Source organism: Chionomys nivalis, chromosome 18 (assembly GCF_950005125.1).
Source record: "Chionomys nivalis chromosome 18, mChiNiv1.1, whole genome shotgun sequence".
NCBI classification, from domain to species: Eukaryota; Metazoa; Chordata; class Mammalia; order Rodentia; family Cricetidae; genus Chionomys; species Chionomys nivalis.
The window spans coordinates 12,826,973-12,844,721 of NC_080103.1; the positions used below are offsets into that span (position 1 = coordinate 12,826,973).

The window sequence follows — 17,749 nt, forward strand, 5'->3', positions numbered from 1 at the left end:
GCCCGGCCGTGCTTTGGTTCCGCTGCATCCGGAGTTTGCCCCAGATGCACCTAAGCCTCTCCTGTTGCTGCAGTGGCCACAATGGCCCACAACTCCTCCGTGCTTTACGTTGCTGTTGACCTGGAGGGGTGAGGTGCAACTCAGACCATTCTTCTGAGGAAGAGCGCACTTTCTGAAATACAAATCGCATGCACTGTTTCTTTGTTCAAATGCTTCGCTGGAGCCTCCTTGTTTTGGGTTGGGGTTGCAGAGCCCTGCGTGGAACCTGTGCTCCCTACATCTCTCCACTACCCACACACGGCTTGTAATTCAGCAGCACCCATCCCTTTCATCGCCTCAAATGAACCATGGTCCCTCTTCACTCAAACCTGCACACATAATGTCCTGCCTGAAATGTGCCCCCTCCTTCCTTCCACCCACGCGTATACTCTTACACAGCCAGCTTTGCCCATGTGTCCCTGGCTTTCACTTCGCAGTTTTGTTCTCTAACTCTCTGTTCTCCTGAGGCAGCAGGTACTCATTAAAATACTTGACACCTTGTATTATCATTGTTTGTTTGGCATAACCACTGTTTGTTTAAGGCTACAAGGTAGAAACTAGGGCTGCCTTGTTCATGGATAATCCCAGTACAAATAGTCCAGGCCTCACACAAGTGTCGGAGCGTTCGTGTGACTGTGTCTCTCTGTGTATGTCTCTGTATGTGTGTCTGTGTGTGTGTCTCTGTATGTGTGTGTGTGTGTGCCTTTTGTGACAATGAATAAAGGGAACATTAGATTTTCTCATTTCTGGTACCATTTTCCCCCTAGATTCTTTGTTTCCTTTTCCACTATGGACTAGGTTTGAAAACTTTTGTAGAATTGAGCTCATCACTTGTAAAGAGCTTATAGAGATGTCTGACACCTAGAAATTATTTAATGTATACATTTTTACTGCTGGAGGTCAGTAGTAGGTTGAAGTTGAGAGACTGGACCTCTCTCCCTGACCTCTAGGTACATGGCAGTGTTCGTAGGAAAACTGCAGGAGCTCCACCCGAGGGTACTGTCATAGATGTCTTTAGGGATAGGGTAGCCATCAGTTAAGAAGGAATTGACACCATAACATAGAGCAAAGGGTTAGGACAGAGTCCGGGGCCATGACAATGAGATGTAGTTTAGCAGATAGGGCAGGGGCCTGGGCTGAGGAGTTGCTGAGCTGACTGGCAGGTGTAGATAAGGGAATAAGGAGACTCTGGGGGAACAAACAAAGTAGAGACACCCTCTGTTGGTGTTGGAAAAGTAAGGTTCTTATTCTGTTGAGATTAATAAGACAGAAAGATACAAACACTTATTTGATAATTAAATATTGAGCATTCCTTGATATTAATGACTTGGCATTGTGCTAACTGTGGGGATTCAGTGATAAGGTAGACAGCTGCCATCAGTTCTGTATGAAGTTTATAGCCCTGAAGTAAACAGTAGTGAGAAACACAAATAATCCGATTATATGTAAAATCTTATTGGTAGTGAATGCCTTGCAGGATTAGTGGGGAATTTTTTTTTGCTTGTTTATTTGTTTAGGCAGACAGGGTCTCTGAGGGGAATACGATATCTTAGATATACATTATGATTAAGAATTATGAAGAGAAACTCACAACGATCCCACTGAAATCAGGAACAAGACAAGGTTGTCCACTCTCTCCATATCTGTTCAATATAGTTCTTGAGGCAACTAGCTAGAGCAATAAGACACCAAAAGGAGATCAAGGGGATAAAAATAGGAAAAGAAGAAGTAAAATCTCACTATTTGATGATATGATAGTTTACATAAGCTACCCCAAAAATTCTACCAAGGAACTTCTATAACTCATAAGCACTTTCAGTAATGTAGCAGGATACAAGATTAACTCAAAAAAATCAGTAGCCCTCCTTTACACAGATGATAAAAGGGCTGGGAAGAAATCAGAGAATCAACACCCTTCACAATAGCCACAAATAGCATAAAATGTCTCAGACTGACTCTAACCAAACAAGTGGAAGATCTGCATGACAAGAACTTTAAATCTTTGAAGAAAGAAATTGAAGAAGACATCAGAAAATAGAAAGATCTCCATGCTCCTAGGTAGGCAGAATTAACATAGTAAAAATGGCACTCTTACCGAAAGTAATCTACAGATTCAGTGCAATGCCCAACAAAATCCCAGCAAAATTCTTCAAAGACCTTGAAAGAATGGTACTCAACTTCATTTGGAAAAGCGAAAAACTCAGGATAGTCAAAACAATCCTATACAATAAAGGAACTTCTGGAGGCATCACAATCCCTGACTTCAAACTCTACTACAGAGCTACAGTACTGAAAACAGCCTGGTGTTGGCATAAAAACAGACAGGAGGACCAATGGAACTGAATTGAAGATCCAGATATTAATCCACACACCTACGATCACCTGATTTTTGACAAAGAAGCAAAAAATATCAAATTGAAAAAGAAAGCATATTTAACAAATGGTGCTGGCATAACTGGATATCAACATGTAGAAGAATGAAAATAGACCCATATCTATCACCATGCACAAAACTCAAATCCAAATGGATCAAAGACCTCAACATAAAGCCAGACTCACTGAACCTGATAGAAGAGAAAGTGGGAAGTACACTTAAATGCATTGGCACAGGAGACCACTTCCTAAATATAACCCCAGTGCACAGACACTGAGAGAAACAATTAATAAATGGGACTTCCTGAAACTGAGAAGCCTCTGTAAAGGACATGGTCAACAAGATAAAATGCCAGCCTACAGAATGGTAAAAGATCTTCACTAACCCCACATCAGACAGAGGACTGATCTCCAAAATATACAAAGAACTCAATAAATTGGTCATCAAAAGAACAAATAATCCAATTAAAAAAAAAACAAAAAAACAGAGTACAGACCTAAACAGAGAACTCTCAACAGAGGAATCTAAAATGGCTGAAAGACACTTAAGGAAATGTTCAACATCCTTAGTCATTAGAGAAATGCAAATCAAAACAACTCTGAGATTCCATCTTACACCTGTAAGAATGGCCAAGATCAAAATTTACACTGATGACAACTTATGCTGGAGAGGTTGTGGGGTAAAGTGAACACTTCTGCATTGCAATCCCTTTGGATGTCAGTGTGTCGATTTCTCAGAAAGTTAGGAAACAACCTTCCTCAAGACCCAGCAATACCACTTTTGGGTATATATCCAAAGAATGCTCAGTTGTGCCACAAGGACATGTGCTCAACTATGTTCATAACAGCTTTGTTTGTCATAGCCAGAACCTGGAAACAACCTAAATGCCCCTCGACTGAAGAATGGATAAGAAAAATACAGCACATTTACACAATATAGTACTACACAGCAGAAAAAAAAAATAATGACATCTTGAAATTTGCAGGCAAATGGATGGATCTAGAAAACATCATGTTGAGTGAGGTAACCCAGACCCAGAAATGTACTCACTCATAAAGTAAAGAAAAACCAGCCCACAGTTCACAATCCCAGAGAACGTAGGCAACAATGAGGACCCTAAGAGAGACATGCATGGATCTAATCTACATGGAAAGTAGAAAAAGACAAGATCTCCTGAGTAAATTGGGAGCATGGGGACTATGGGAGAGGGTAGAAGGGGAGGGGAGAAGAGAAAAATATATAGCTCAATAAAAACAATAAAGTCAATTTAAAAAAAGAAAAGAAAGAGTTATGTGAGCAGGCTGGAGTGAGGATGTCTCCAGGCACAGGGGACCGCATGTCTAGTGGTAAAGAGAAGGAATGCCACCACTTAGAGAGGCGGACAAAGGCAGAAGTGGTGAAGCTGGTGGTGTTTTGAGGTGAGAGCTGGAATTTTATCCTGCAGAGAAGTCATAAAGGGATTAAAGAAGCAGGTGGCACAATCCAGCTTGTATGTTAAGATCATCCTGGGAGCGCTTTAGAAAAACATTAGTCAGCCTGGCAGTGGTGGTGCACACCTTTGATCCCAGCACTCGGGAGGCAAAGACAGGCAGATCTCTGTGAGTTTGAGGCCAGCCTGGTCTACAAGAACTAGTTCCAGGTCAGAGAAACCCTGTTTCGAAAAACCATTGACTAGCATTGGTCATGAAGCAGGAAACAAGGCGTTTTTTTTTTTTTTTTGGAGGAGTCCTGAAGAAGATAACAGTATAGATTTAGTACAGGAGTTCCTCAAGACTTTTGTATTTATCTCTGTGTGTGCTCCCCTCTTCCTCCCAGGGAACTTGTACTTTGCTTTTATTAGGGTGCACACACTCATTGCCCTGCGGATGAGGCTCCATAGTTTATCCAGCTAACATTGGTCACAGTGGCCCAGCAGCCTGACTTTTCCTCTGCTCTTTAACTTGAGAACTAGAGTGTAGGGGATGATGAGTCTGTAGGATAAAGCTTGGGAAATATTCTCCGTGGCCCGAAGATAGAATCCCCAGAACGCAGGTGCGTAGTGACTGCTGGCTGGAAGGATGTGTCCAAGGTGACATTGTCGTGAGTTACCCATCGTAGGGAAGGGAACAGGGTCAGGGACCGTGAAGCTAAATTTTATGCTTCTCATGTGGGGATTGTTGTTGGAATAAGAGTTGACTCTTATTGGGGTGACTGATGAGATCAGAGTATTTCTGAAACCTTCACCTTTCACAGGCGGGGGTGGGGGGCAGCCCCTTCACAGAGCACAGGGCTCAGCAGAGTTCTCTGTCTTCTTGGCTGCCTCCTGTTCCCTCATCCCAGTCACTTGCTACTCTATGTCAGACTGGTGTGTGTGGTGCCTTGAGCCGTATAATGAGCTCCTTGAAGCCCGGCTTGTTACAGCTGCTAAATGTTGTCTGCGTTATTGGGCCATGCCTCATTTGCCTAGAGCATTAGGATGGCCCAACCCCTGCAAACCAGGGTAGCATCTTATTTATGAATGGCAGGTTGGTGGTGTTGCCTTTGTCTGCAGCTCTACTGTGCTCTCTTCCTCTTCCAAGTTTCTCAGTCTTCATGTCCCTCAGTAGCCAGCTCTGATTCCGCTCCCATTTTGGAAATTGACTTCTGTGGCCATCTCACATTTCCAACCTTTTGTAGCACTTATTTCCACTTCGGATTTATGTTTCTAGTTCTTCTATAACCAGCTCTGCACAGTTGGACAGGCTAGCAAACCTCTGTGCCTGCTGGCCTCACCTAGAAAAGGAGCATTGGATGTGTTGTTGTTTAATGTCAGTTTTCCCACAGACCCCAAGTGTATCTGGAATGCATTCTGAAGTGGTAGATCCGGGAATGGGAGGAGAGAGTCGGTAGGATAAAGCTAAGCTGTACCGGGTGTCGGGACAGCTGCAGTGGTGGGTCACTGTGGGAGACCGGCATTTGGAGGTGTGTTTTGTCACAAGCAGGGTCTGAGGGATGGTGACTTAGTCCTGTGACTCGGATGGTGTAGAGAGCATAAGGTGTGCAGAGTCCTAGGGCAGCATGTGAACTCAGCATGCCAAGAGCTGTGAGGAGCTCTTGTTAGCTGGAGAATATCTGAAGGAGAGGGCTAGACTTGTGGAGTGTATCTGCCAGGCTGGAGCAGCAATTCGGAAGGTTTTCCGTAGCTTCAGCTTGTATTAGTGTCTAAAGCCCCCATCGGCTGCAGTCTGGTGAGCCTGACATCTCAGATCAAACTAATCTGGACCCCTCGTAGCCTTAGAGAAGATGGCTTACAAAGACTAGCTAGTCTCTTTTCCTTTTGCCCGAGGGGGTTGGAAAGGGCCTGGCTAGCCCATTCTGTTGGTCCTAAGGTTAAATGGTAGCAGCCTGCAGCATCTCCAAGTGAAGGTTACCAAGAGGTGATTATTGTTCTCGGAAGACTTGCCTCACTGAACTGTGCAGTGTGTTTGGGAGTTCACAGTGTGGCTGGTGTTGACCCAGACGGCGGCGGCATTGCCAGGACTGGTCTGCACCGACAGTTTAGTAGCCCGGAGAGACACAGCCACAACACAGGTCCCCTTTCTCACTGTGCACTTTTATTTGCTATGTAGCTCATAACTTAGTGTTCCCCCTCTTCCTGCTGGGAGTCACTTGTCACTGTGTCCACTGGTGTCTGCCCCCAACTGACATTTGCCTGTTACATCGGGTTCAGAACTCATATTAAAATTTAAAGCCTCAGACCATCTCCAGTCCTTCCAAACCCCAGCAGGGAGTCTTCCTTCTCAAGTAAGCACCCTTCCTCCCTGTCACAGGCAAGGGCTCTTTGCTATGGGAAGTGGGGAAGCCAAATGACCAGAGAGCGTATCCCCAGTGCTCCTGTGAGTGCTGAAACTTTTCTCGTTCTGATGTCTCATGACCTCTGCTTGCTGCTTTCACTGTGATGTTCATCTTAGGCAGCTGGGCCTTCTCGCTGGACCTTAAGAACTGCTGCAGTAAGGGGCATTGGGCTGGGGATGTAACTGAGTGGTAGAGCATTTGTTTAGTGTGTGCAAGGCCCTGGGTTCAATCCCCAGTACTGCCAAAATGGGACAGGGTGGGGGTGGGGTTGTCAGGTCTGGAGTTAGCCTGATGGAGGTTTTGGTGGCAGCAGCCTCCGGACTAGGGAAGCCCCTTACCCATCTGAGCCTCACTTTCCCTCGTGGCAGGCTTCTGCCCCGGTTTCCTCCTGCTCAGAGTGGGTGGAGACATGACATGGACAATCCTAGGAGACATTTCTTTGGAAATTTCACAGCAAGGGGTTGCAGTGACCATCCCAGCGATTGTCTTCTGCATCTTCAGTCATAGAGCTTGGTGACAGAACTGTACGAAGAAGGACAGAAAACACCAGAAATGAGTTGGAGCCTCTTGTTCTAGAACCTTAGAATGATCTCTTTTGCAGGAGGTCATTCCCAAGCTGGCATGCCCTTAGCTGTCTAGATGTCCTGTCTAATGACCATATAAGACGAATAGATAGTCTCAGTGAAGAAGCAGTGAACCCACCCCTGAAGCATAGTTCCCCTCCAGGCAGAGCTTTGCCCCTGTGCATTTCCCTCTAACCCAGTGGAGTGATTCATAGTTGTGGTCCCCCCCACCCTCTCTCTCTCCCCCTCTTCTCCCAATCCTCTCTCTCCTCCCTCCCCCTCAATCCTTTCTCTCTACCTCCCACTCCTCTTTTTCTCCCCCAATCCTTTCTCCCCTCTCCCCCTCCTACCCCCTCTATCCTATCTTTTCACCTCTCCCTCCTCTCCTCCCTCTCTTCCCTTCCTCTCCTTCCCCATCCCCCTCCTCGCCCCCCTAGTCCTCTCTCCCCAACTCTCCCCATGCACTGGGAAGATGCAGCTTGCACAAGTGATTCCTCAGATGGGTTCACACCAAGTCTGGGTTGAGTGTAGAGCAAGGTGGACAATTACAGTCTCAGTTCCCCTGCGCTCACTGCCGACCCAGGGACCTCTCCGAGCCTGTCGCCCAGTTATAAACGACATGGTTTTCATGACCGCTCACAATGTCTGCTTCATTGTAGACAAACTGGCTGTTAGTATAGTTTCCCAGGAGTGTCAGATTTCTTTTCCAAGGAAATATTATTTAACCTGCTTTTTCTTTTTCTTTTTTTTACCCAGCCTCCCTTACAACAGTACATAAGAGATATATGCGAAATATTTTTAAACATTCAGTGTCTCATACCCAGATTTATCTCGGGGCCTCACTAAAGCACGATGACATGGAACATGCTTGCATTCCACAAGTCAGTGGTCGGGGCAGCGCAGCTGTCTGAGTTAGTGTAAGTGTAGCAGGCTAGACTCAGCAATTACCCGGTTTACAGCAGCTCCTCACCTACTTCTTGGTCATGTGTTTATTTCTCAGCCCCTCCTGAATCCTAATAACACAGCTGCCATTCTTTGAAGTAGCATTTCTGCTAGCAGCGTAAGGGAGCACATGTTTTGCAATGAATGCTATCATCTGTCCTGGGGTGGATGTGTGCCACCGTGAGCTCGTCCTCCTTGCTCTGCTCCTCTATTCTCTCCTTCATGCTCGTCTTCTCCCTCCCTTCATTCTGCACCCTTCCATCCTTACTACGTCTTTCCTGCCCTCGTCTGCTCTCTCCCTCCTCTACCCCTTCCTTTTCCTTTTCCTTTCTTCTTTTCGGTTTTTCAAGGCAGGGTTTCTCTGTTGCCTTGGCACACTGTAGACCAGGCTGGCCTCAAACTCACAGAGATCCACCTGCCTCTGCCTCCTGAGTGCTGGGATTAAAGGCGTGCACTGCCACTGCCTGGCTGACCCCCTTCCCCTTTCTCCCCCTCCCTTGTCACTTCCTCCTTCCCTTACTCATCCAGTCCTTCATTACTGCACCTCACTCCTTCACTCCTTCGTTGACCCATCCTTCTCTCCTTCACTCATTGGCTCCCTTCCCCCTTTCTCACTTAGTTTGGAGTCATTGATACTGTAAGCGAAATTGGTAGAAACGTATCCTAAATCAGGAAACTCGTTGCACAGAGCCTGCTCAGGACTGTGCTGCGCGGCTCGCAGTCAGCTGACTTCAGGGCTTGAGTGCCACCATGGTGCTCTTTTTTACTCTGCACTTCTGAGTCACCCTGACCACTTTCTCTGCAGACAGCTGCCTTTCCCATTCTGTCCTGTGGCATAGTGTTCTTAGTTCACTAGTTTGGAAAGAGACACAGTGATATAACTTGGGTCCAATGCCCATCCTGTATCCCGCAGTAAGGTGAGCTCACCTAGTCACAGGAGCTCTTTCAGAGACCCTGCAAATGATGCAAGGGAAGGAACATGAAGGTCTCTTAGCAGGAGCCTCAAGCATCCACACCCATCCTATTAGACAAGGTGACCTGTGCTGGGCACACACAGAAAGCCCCCACCAGAGGTGGCTTGCACCCAGGTAGCAGGAGAGCCGTATGACAGTTCTATAAGTTCTTTAGTGGGGACGAAGGCCAAACTGGCTGAAGAGCAGGTGGTCAGCTAGGTTGGCTCACACTCACTCAGCACATCGCTGGGCCCAGTGTGGGCCTTCTGGAGTTATACGACCGTAGATATTCTGGGGACTGTGGGCAGCTTTAGTATTTTTTAAATTTAAACATTCTGTGCCTGACTTCTTTATAAAGAGACTCCTAATGAGAATTCCCCTTTCAATTGATTGTTGAGGAGTTTATTTGTTTATTTACAAAGGGAGACTGAATGGCATTTTTGTTTGGTTTCAGAATTTGTTATGATTTAGAGAATCCAGATCATCTTATTTTGGTTTCCTTTGAAGCAAACTGGTTTTAAACGGGTTCCAACCAGATGAGTTTATTCAGGTGGCCCGGCACCACACTGCTCTGGTGAACCATGAGGTCAGCGTTGTAAGGACTAGAAGACGCTGCCTTTTCCTGTCCTTGTGGCAGCCGGGGCTCCTAACACATCTGTAGGAGCCCACACCCACCAGCTCCCTTTGGTGCCCTCTGTGGGACAGCATGCTGGGCCTTGTTCCTGCAGGCTGAGACACTTCGCCCAGTCTCACTGCTCCTGGCTTTCCCTTTCACATCTCCCCACTTTACTGGGCCTGTTTGTTTGAAATATTTTATATTTGTTTTGTTGAGATATATTTGCCTCTATTCTGAGATAATTGTGGCTTCACACATGGTTGTGAGCACGAGTGAGAGATATGCAGGAGTCTTTACCAGCTGCCTTGTGGTTTAAACACCATGAGAGATTACTGCATAGAGTCCGCCAGCGTATTGACAAGGACCCATCCAGACAAAGAAAAAAGCCCTTGTGCTTTGGTGTAGGGGTTCCTCTCATTTTCTCGTTATGTCTCTTCTGCATTGTTTACACTTTACTCTCCTTTTCTCAGTTTGTTTTCTTTCTTAAAATATCTGTTAATTTATTTTGATGTATCTCAGTGTTTTGCTTGCATGTATGCCTATATACCACATGTAAGCCCTCATAGGCCAGAAGAAGGCATCAGATCCCCTGGAATTGGAGTAAGAAACGGTTGTGAAGCTTCTGTGTGGTTCTGGGACTCAAACGCTGGTCTTTTGGAAAAGCAGCCAGTGCTCTTAATTGCTGAGCCATCTTTCCAGCTCAGCATTTTATTTCTTGGCCCAAGAATTCAGCTAAGTCAAGAGATCGGCAGAGTTTGTCTTTTGTTTGGCCAACTGGCCAAACTTTCATTATATCGCAGCTTCTAGAAGGGCCATTTCTTTTCTGATGAGTGTCATTTGGATAACTGAAGGTCACTTTAAAATATGTAAGCGGACGTGAACCTTTGTAGGTGCGACTTGCATCAGCTTCCGGCAGCTCATACACGGGCTGGTAGGGCATGAATCATTGGTGACATAAGGGTCCTAACCCAGTATCCTCCCCCCAAGGGCAATTCTGCACGGAAGATGTGGACGAGTGTCTGCTGCAGCCCAATGCATGCCAGAATGGAGGCACCTGCAACAACCGCAATGGAGGCTACGCCTGCGTGTGCGTGAACGGCTGGAGCGGAGACGACTGCAGCGAGAACATCGACGACTGCGCCTTCGCTTCCTGCACCCCGGGGTCCACCTGCATCGACCGCGTGGCCTCCTTTTCCTGCTTGTGTCCAGAGGGAAAGGCAGGTAAGGCCAGCAGAGTGCCAGAGCTGCAGAGCGAGCTGTGGGGAGGCTGCGAACACTCAGACTCCAGCCTTCTCCTCCGTGTGGCCCTTCCGTCCTGTTTGTTGCAGTCGAGGGGACCGTTCTGTGTGCAGTCTGCTAGTGAAAACTTAGCTGTCTCCCTTAGACAGTCAGCTCCAGTAGAATTCCTTAGGACCTTGGCCTGAAGAGCGCTCAGAAGTCCAGACTAGATGACTAATCCAGGAACTCATGGAGTCTTTTTCAGAAGAAATACCCATTCCTTGAGAAGAGTGTGCTCCCACCGTGGTGCTCCTGAAGAGTCTGTTCACGGAGCACTGCAGTTAGCCTGGTTCTCTAGACTGCTTCTAGGCTTAGGAGTAGCAGCGTACTGTGGAGTCAGCCCGAAAACCTGCACCCGGCCTTTCCCAGAGCCGCACCTCCAGCTTTGTGGAAGAAGCCTTGGCCAATTGCAGACTGGAAAATCCGGTTCCCACCAGAACCTCGCAGAACAGGAAGCCTAGTAGTATCCCTCCGCCCTCTTCCACTTCCACCCCCGCCCTGCCCTACACCTGATCCGGGAATGCTGATGTGGTTAGTGGGGTGCTGGAGACAGATGAGATTCAGTTCTGAAGCTACTGAGATGCCAGTGAGCCCGTGGTCATTAGGTAACATGACATTGGAGAAGGAGGATGCCAGATAAGACACAGAAAGCATGGAATACTTGACACATACTTATGTGAACACTTTTTATGTTTATTAGAAATTCAAATTTGATACATACTCACATGAACAATTTTTATGTTTATCAGAAATTCAAATGTAATTGGACATCTGCTATTTTTGTTTGCTAATTCTGGTACTCTCCACAGGATATCTCCTGTTTCCTGTGCTCCTCCTCTAATGCTTTGGCCTATACATGCCCTGCCCTTGGACAAGCTAGACTAGAGCAGGGAGCTCTAGTCTAAGCCCAGGTCGTCTGCAGCAGCTGAGGGCTGTGGCTCATCCCTAATGGAGGAGCAAATGAAGGGAACAGTGCCCCCAGATCATGATGTTAAGAATTTGGTTCTCAAACTGGGTGATGGCGGTGCACACCTTTAAATCCCAACACTTGGGAGGCAGAGGCAGGTAGATCTCTTGTGAGTTTGAGGCCAGCCTGGTCTATAAGAGCTAGTTCCAAGATAGGCTCCAAAGCTACAGCGAAACACCGTTTCGTAAAACCAAAAAAAAAAAGTATTTGGTTATCCTGCTTTTGATTAAACAAAACAAAACAAAAAAGCTCTTCTCTAAGAGAGTTGTGTTTGTCTTCTCTATGCTCTGTCCTGAGACAGGTCTCCTTTGTCATCTGGATGATGCCTGCATTAGCAACCCTTGCCACAAGGGGGCGCTGTGTGACACCAACCCCCTGAACGGGCAGTATATTTGCACCTGCCCCCAGGGCTACAAGGGGGCCGATTGCACAGAAGATGTGGATGAGTGTGCCATGGGTGAGTGCCTGGCATCTTTTCTGGGCTTGGAGGTTGTATCAGTGAGAGTTTCAGTGGAACTGCATTGTACTTTAGGCGTTGTTACACCCAAACCTTGATTCTTCCTGTTCCACATACATAGTTTACAATCAGCCTTTCCTGTATGACCATAAATCTCCTTCTGGGAATTAAATAATAGGACTGACCTAGACCTGGTACTTAACAGAGGCTCTTGGGCTGGCATGATGACTCTGCTGTTAATCATGTACTGTGCTTTCAGAGGGTCCAATTCAATTCTCAGTACCCACATCAGGCAGCTCACAGCTGCCTGCAACTCCAACTTTGGGGAATATGACCTCATCTTCTAGCTTCACACACACATGTATGTACATACTTAATAATAAATAAATAAATATAAAGTCCTACCTCAGTGAGAGGTTTAGAATAAGGAAGAACATCACAAGATTGGAGATCACTCTGGTAATTTCTGTTTATAAATTAATGAATAAACCTGAAAATAGAATGCTCTTGCTTAAAGCATTGTAACTTTAAGACTGCCCCCTAACATCCACATCTGGTTCTTATGTGTTACAGCCAACAGTAACCCTTGCGAGCACGCAGGGAAGTGTGTGAATACAGATGGCGCCTTCCACTGTGAGTGTCTGAAAGGCTACGCAGGGCCTCGCTGTGAGATGGACATCAACGAGTGTCATTCAGACCCCTGCCAGAATGATGCTACCTGCCTGGATAAGATTGGTGGCTTTACCTGTCTGTGCATGCCAGGTGAGTGGGGCCGGCTGTGCTGACAGAGTGGTTCCCCATGCGCCGTGCCAGCGTGGGACTGAGCAGGGCTGGGTCAGGATTGCCTTGCAAGCCCTTTAATTGCAGAGTAAGAGACTGCTGGGGTAGTTAGAGCAAAGCAGAGCAAATCAAACAAGACCACCATGTCAAGCGCCACTTCACACACTGGAAAACCTCAGAAGCAGTTTCCCACTTGAATCATCTAAACAGCAAGTTTCCTGATCCTCCAATAAATTACATACACCATCGCATTTCACGCATAGAAATGAGACGTTAGCCATAGTTCTGCAGGCACTTGTCACTTACCCAGAGGGGGACACTAGCTCGTGTCCTGGGCTGGCTCTTCTACAGGGCGCATTCTTGACTCCCAGAGGACAGAGAGGGGATGAGATGACAGTAGAGGCCAGCTGTGCTGTCTGATAAGGGATGTTCTAGCCTCGGAAGGAGGCCCTCCTAATCCTGCCCTGCACCCCAAGAGCACCAGTGCAGCTGGTCTTTAGGAGGGGGAGTCCAGAAGCTAGAAGTAGGTCACAGAATGTGGGGAGTTTTTGTTGGATTGCTGTCTCGCTGAGCGTCCTGGGGGTAACCCTGGCATTGTCACTTGTCACTCTGGGAAGTCCCTGACAGAACCAGTTACAGGCTCACAGGCAAGAGACAATGACGACATGAGGAGGGCGCGTGGCCACGGCTCCTCACATTTCTGGTAGATTGGGAAGCAGAGATAGATAATGGGGCCAGAAGCAAAGCTAAGTTGTTGTCTTAAAGTCCCATTGCCAGTCTACCATGTCGCATGCCCCAAAGGTTTCATAGCCTCCTTACACAGAACCAGATGGGGACCAGGTATTCAGATACGCGGGTCTGGAGGGGTATTTCACATTGATACTGCCCCTTCCTCACCTTAGCAAAGATGTCTTACAGTGTCTACACTTGGCTGACTGTAGGGACTTTTTTTTGTGAAAAGCGCAGCAAAGTCCCTCTGTGTTTGAAGCAGTGTTTGTGCTCCTGGGGGTTGTACCCATCTCAGCACATTTCTGCTTTCTTGGCTGGAATGCCCCTTTATCTGTGTCTGAAGCATGTGTGTGGTCCGTTTGTGCAGGTTTCAAAGGTGTGCATTGTGAACTGGAAGTCAATGAATGCCAGAGCAACCCGTGTGTAAACAACGGGCAGTGTGTGGACAAAGTCAATCGCTTCCAGTGTCTTTGCCCCCCTGGTAAGTGCCTGCCACCTGCCCCCTTGTTCTTCCAAAGCACCAAGCCAGCTGACCACAGGAAGAGGGAGAGAGGGAATGTGTGTGGGCTGTGCATGAGGAAATCATTAAAAGTGAGTTCTTGGGGAGAGACTTTGTGTGTGCTGAAGTGGGGAACTGTTTTAGCCAGTCTGTCTTCCAAGTCTTTTGTGGCCTGAAGTCCAAGTCTGTTCTTGAATGACCCCTGACCTCCCTGTCTGTGTCTACATTTTCCGAGTGCTCACACCTCACAGAAGCACAGGGTCTTAGTTTTTCCTAGTGAGTCATATTCCTAAATCCCAAGACATTTTATCCCATTAAGTTCAGGCAGGCAACATGCGGGAGATTTTTTCCAAGGTCCTCTGCCTCCGCTGATGTTGAAGGCATGCCAGCTGACTGCTGTGGACAGTGGCTTTTCCACTTCCTCTTCAGAGTGAAGATCTTTCAGTCTGGGAATACAGTTACTAGCTTGAGACTCCATCTTTCCATAGTGTCTCAGTTCCTCTTCTTTTGGAGAAGATTCCTGTGCTCTGAAGAAGCAACAGTAGAAGCCCCAGGGCCTCTGACCTCTGAACTTTGTCCAGATGTTCCAGTCACCTGCCAGGGAGAGTCATCTGCTTGGTGACCCATTGGCATATGCTCTGCCAATGATTTAACCCACTCTCTTTAATAAAGGAAGATCGGTGAGTCACTGATTTGTGTCGCTTCTGTGCCTCTTCAAGGTTTCACGGGCCCGGTGTGCCAGATTGACATTGATGATTGCTCTAGTACTCCGTGTCTGAACGGGGCCAAGTGCATCGATCATCCGAATGGCTACGAGTGCCAGTGTGCCACAGGTAAGCACAGCCTACTCTCCATTGCTTGGGAGGCCCTCTGCCAGCGGGACGACTGTCTTCCACTAGCCACTCATCGTCACTCTGCCAGCCGGGGTGGCTCGTGCTCGAGAGAGCTGTTGCTGCAGACTTCCTGCTGCTCTTCCTGTACCCGCCTCCTTGTCACTGCCACGGTGGTCCTGTCCACATGTGCGGTTGGTGTCTGTGCTTGTGGGAAGCTTCTAGCTGGCTTCACTGACTCCTCAGGAAAAGGAGAACTCTAGGAGAAAGCTGCCCCTCACCGAGGCTCGCTGTAGGGCCTTTATGAAATGCAGAGGCCTCTTCTTCTAAGGTGCAGGTGGTCTTGAGAGTTGGCTGTAACTGACTACAGAGAGCTCTGTCTAGGAAGGTCCAGTACAGATCTGAGTCTGTATTCCCAGGAGATTTGGTCAAACAGATATATATTTCTGGGTCTTGGACCATGTTTCTCCTTGGGAGTGGATTTCATTAAGCCAAATGGCCACGTCACATTTGCTGAACAGAAGTGTACCTCAGTGTGGAGGTCTAGAAATGATTAGGAAAGGAAACTTCTTACTCCTTTGACTGAGACAGAAATCATGAGAAGGGACTGGAGAGCTGGCTCAGTGGTTGAGAACACCGGCTGCTCCTGCAGAGGGACCTCAGTTTGGTTCTCAGCACCCACCTAGCAGCTCACAAGCATCTGTAGCTCCAGTTCCAGGGAATCTGACACCCTCTTCTGGCCTCTGTGGGCATCTCACACACACACACAGTGCACTTGCATATATACAAGCAGGCAAATAAATACCCCATACATAAACAAAGTCATGGGTAGAGCCACATATGAGTTAGCAAACAGGTTCTTAGAGTATAGACTTTGTGCGTATGATTTCCCTCAGATTTCAGAAAAGCAAACTTAGCCCCCACAGTTGCGCAGAACACCAATGCTTCTGTTGTAGGTGAGGATACTCTGCTGAGCTGCGTTTTCTTCATAGAAACCATTGCCTTTTGTTGGAGACATTCCAGGCTTTGTCTTCCAGCCAGCTTCTGTGGAGCATGACTTCATGGAAGTGAGGTTAAGCCCTAGATCTCATGTTTAAAAGGGATGAGAGGGCTGGTAAGGTGGCTAAGAGGGTAAAGGCACTTGCCCTACAAGACTGAAAACGTTAATTTGACTCCCAAGTTCCATGGAGCAAGGAGGGAACCGACTCTGAAAAGCTGTGTCTTACCTCCACATAACGTTGTGGCATATACACACCAAAGCAACCAATTAAAAATAATAAAAATAAAATTAAAGAATAAAAGGGAGGCAAATGTCCTGGAGCCTTCCAGGAAGAGGTGGGACATGGATCTCGTTATAGCTCAGTTGTGGGACCTCTTATCTCGTTGTCTTTCAAATGGCCAAGAGCAGATCATTCATCTTATTTAATGGGTATTTATTTAGAAGCCAGTAGCACAGCACTTTGCGGGGAGCTGTGGGACTCCATCTCTGCCCTCCAGCGTCAGAACTGGAAGACAGGATACCTGAAACCTCAGTCAGCCCCTGTGTGTTGGGAGGGAAGATGCTCAGACACAAGCGTGCAGGGAGGATGTGTGGAGCGCTCTTCCGGGAAGCCTAGGGCCAGTGAGGCTGGAAAGGCAGCAGGGGACCCAGGGCTCAGGCTAGGGGCATTTCAGCTCTACAAACTCCATTGAGAATCATTGAGCCTGGGTCCCCAAGCTCAAATTCTAAATCAAACAAGCAGTTCCCACCGCCCAAGGCCACCTGTGGGGATTGTTCCAGAGGTGGAATGTGCGGGGTGAATGGACAAACTGCCTTTGGGTGTCGACACAGCCTGTTTGCTGCTTGGAGACCCATCAGTAAACTTCCTTCTGCAGGCTTTACTGGTGTCTTGTGTGAGGAGAATATCGACAACTGTGACCCGGATCCTTGCCACCATGGCCAGTGCCAGGATGGGATTGATTCCTATACCTGCATCTGCAATCCTGGGTACATGGGGGCCATCTGCAGTGACCAAATTGATGAGTGTTACAGCAGCCCTTGCTTGAATGATGGACGCTGTATTGACCTGGTGAATGGCTACCAGTGCAACTGCCAACCGGGTACATCAGGTAGGACAGTCCCGCCCTCCTTCCCTCCCTCCTTCCCCCTTCTTCCCTCTCTCCTTCCCTGCCACCCTCTGGGATCTTTGGCATCATCAGTCTGATGTGACAGCTCTCTCCCAGCCCTGGATTTTGTGGAGCCTTGGCCATTTCAGGCAAAGTTAGGGGAAGGAAACACTTTGCCTCACACCCTGGTTGTTGCCGAGTAGAACGCCAAGCTGCCAGCTCTATTTCCAGGGCTCCTGGGTGGCTCCTGAGCCTGGAGGGATTCTGCTTGCCAGATGAGGCCAGCTCTCTCTTACCAGGAGTTTCGGAGTCTTTTTGTCAGGCAGCGGTTTCACAGGTTTCCCTGGATTCCATTTTACCTGTTAGGAATGATCCTGGGCACAGCTGTAGCTAGCAAACAGAGAAATACTGTGTTCAAGATCAAAGGAAAATGTATTAGTGGAAGATTAACCAGTGAGAGCCTTTTTGAGCAAGGGACCTGCCAATACACAGGGTGATTTGTTGGGGGCTCATCCTGGACTTAAGGAAGTTGGCCTACAGAGGGGGCAGAGGTAGGAGAGTGGGTAACTGCCCTGATTTCATTGTGCTCCTTCAAATCCATTTCTTCAAACTTGTCAAAGGCCCTGGTCTCCATCCAGGGCCTCACACATGCCAAGTTTGAAAACAAAGTCCTTTTTGAATTGCTCAAGCATACGAAAAACATCCCATGCCTTCACAGCTGAGAACGCGGGCCCCCTCCCCACATTTAGATAACTCCCTCGAAGGGCTGAATAGAGCTTTGTGAGACCTTCCAAAAGCAATTT

The 17,749-nt window shown here is 47.6% G+C and overlaps 1 protein-coding gene across 2 annotated transcripts in view; it reads left to right on the forward strand.

Moving 5' to 3' along the window:
- The window catches only part of Notch2 (notch receptor 2), a 143,614-nt gene that overhangs the window by 78,841 nt on the left and 47,024 nt on the right, over positions 1-17,749 (forward strand). For both annotated transcript variants that reach the window (XM_057793051.1, XM_057793053.1), the window contains exons 6-11: positions 10,288-10,521; positions 11,847-12,002; positions 12,576-12,764; positions 13,879-13,992; positions 14,730-14,843; positions 16,716-16,949. In XM_057793051.1, coding sequence (XP_057649034.1) covers positions 10,288-10,521; positions 11,847-12,002; positions 12,576-12,764; positions 13,879-13,992; positions 14,730-14,843; positions 16,716-16,949 — 1,041 coding nt within the window. The remainder of the gene's footprint in view (positions 1-10,287; positions 10,522-11,846; positions 12,003-12,575; positions 12,765-13,878; positions 13,993-14,729; positions 14,844-16,715; positions 16,950-17,749) is intronic.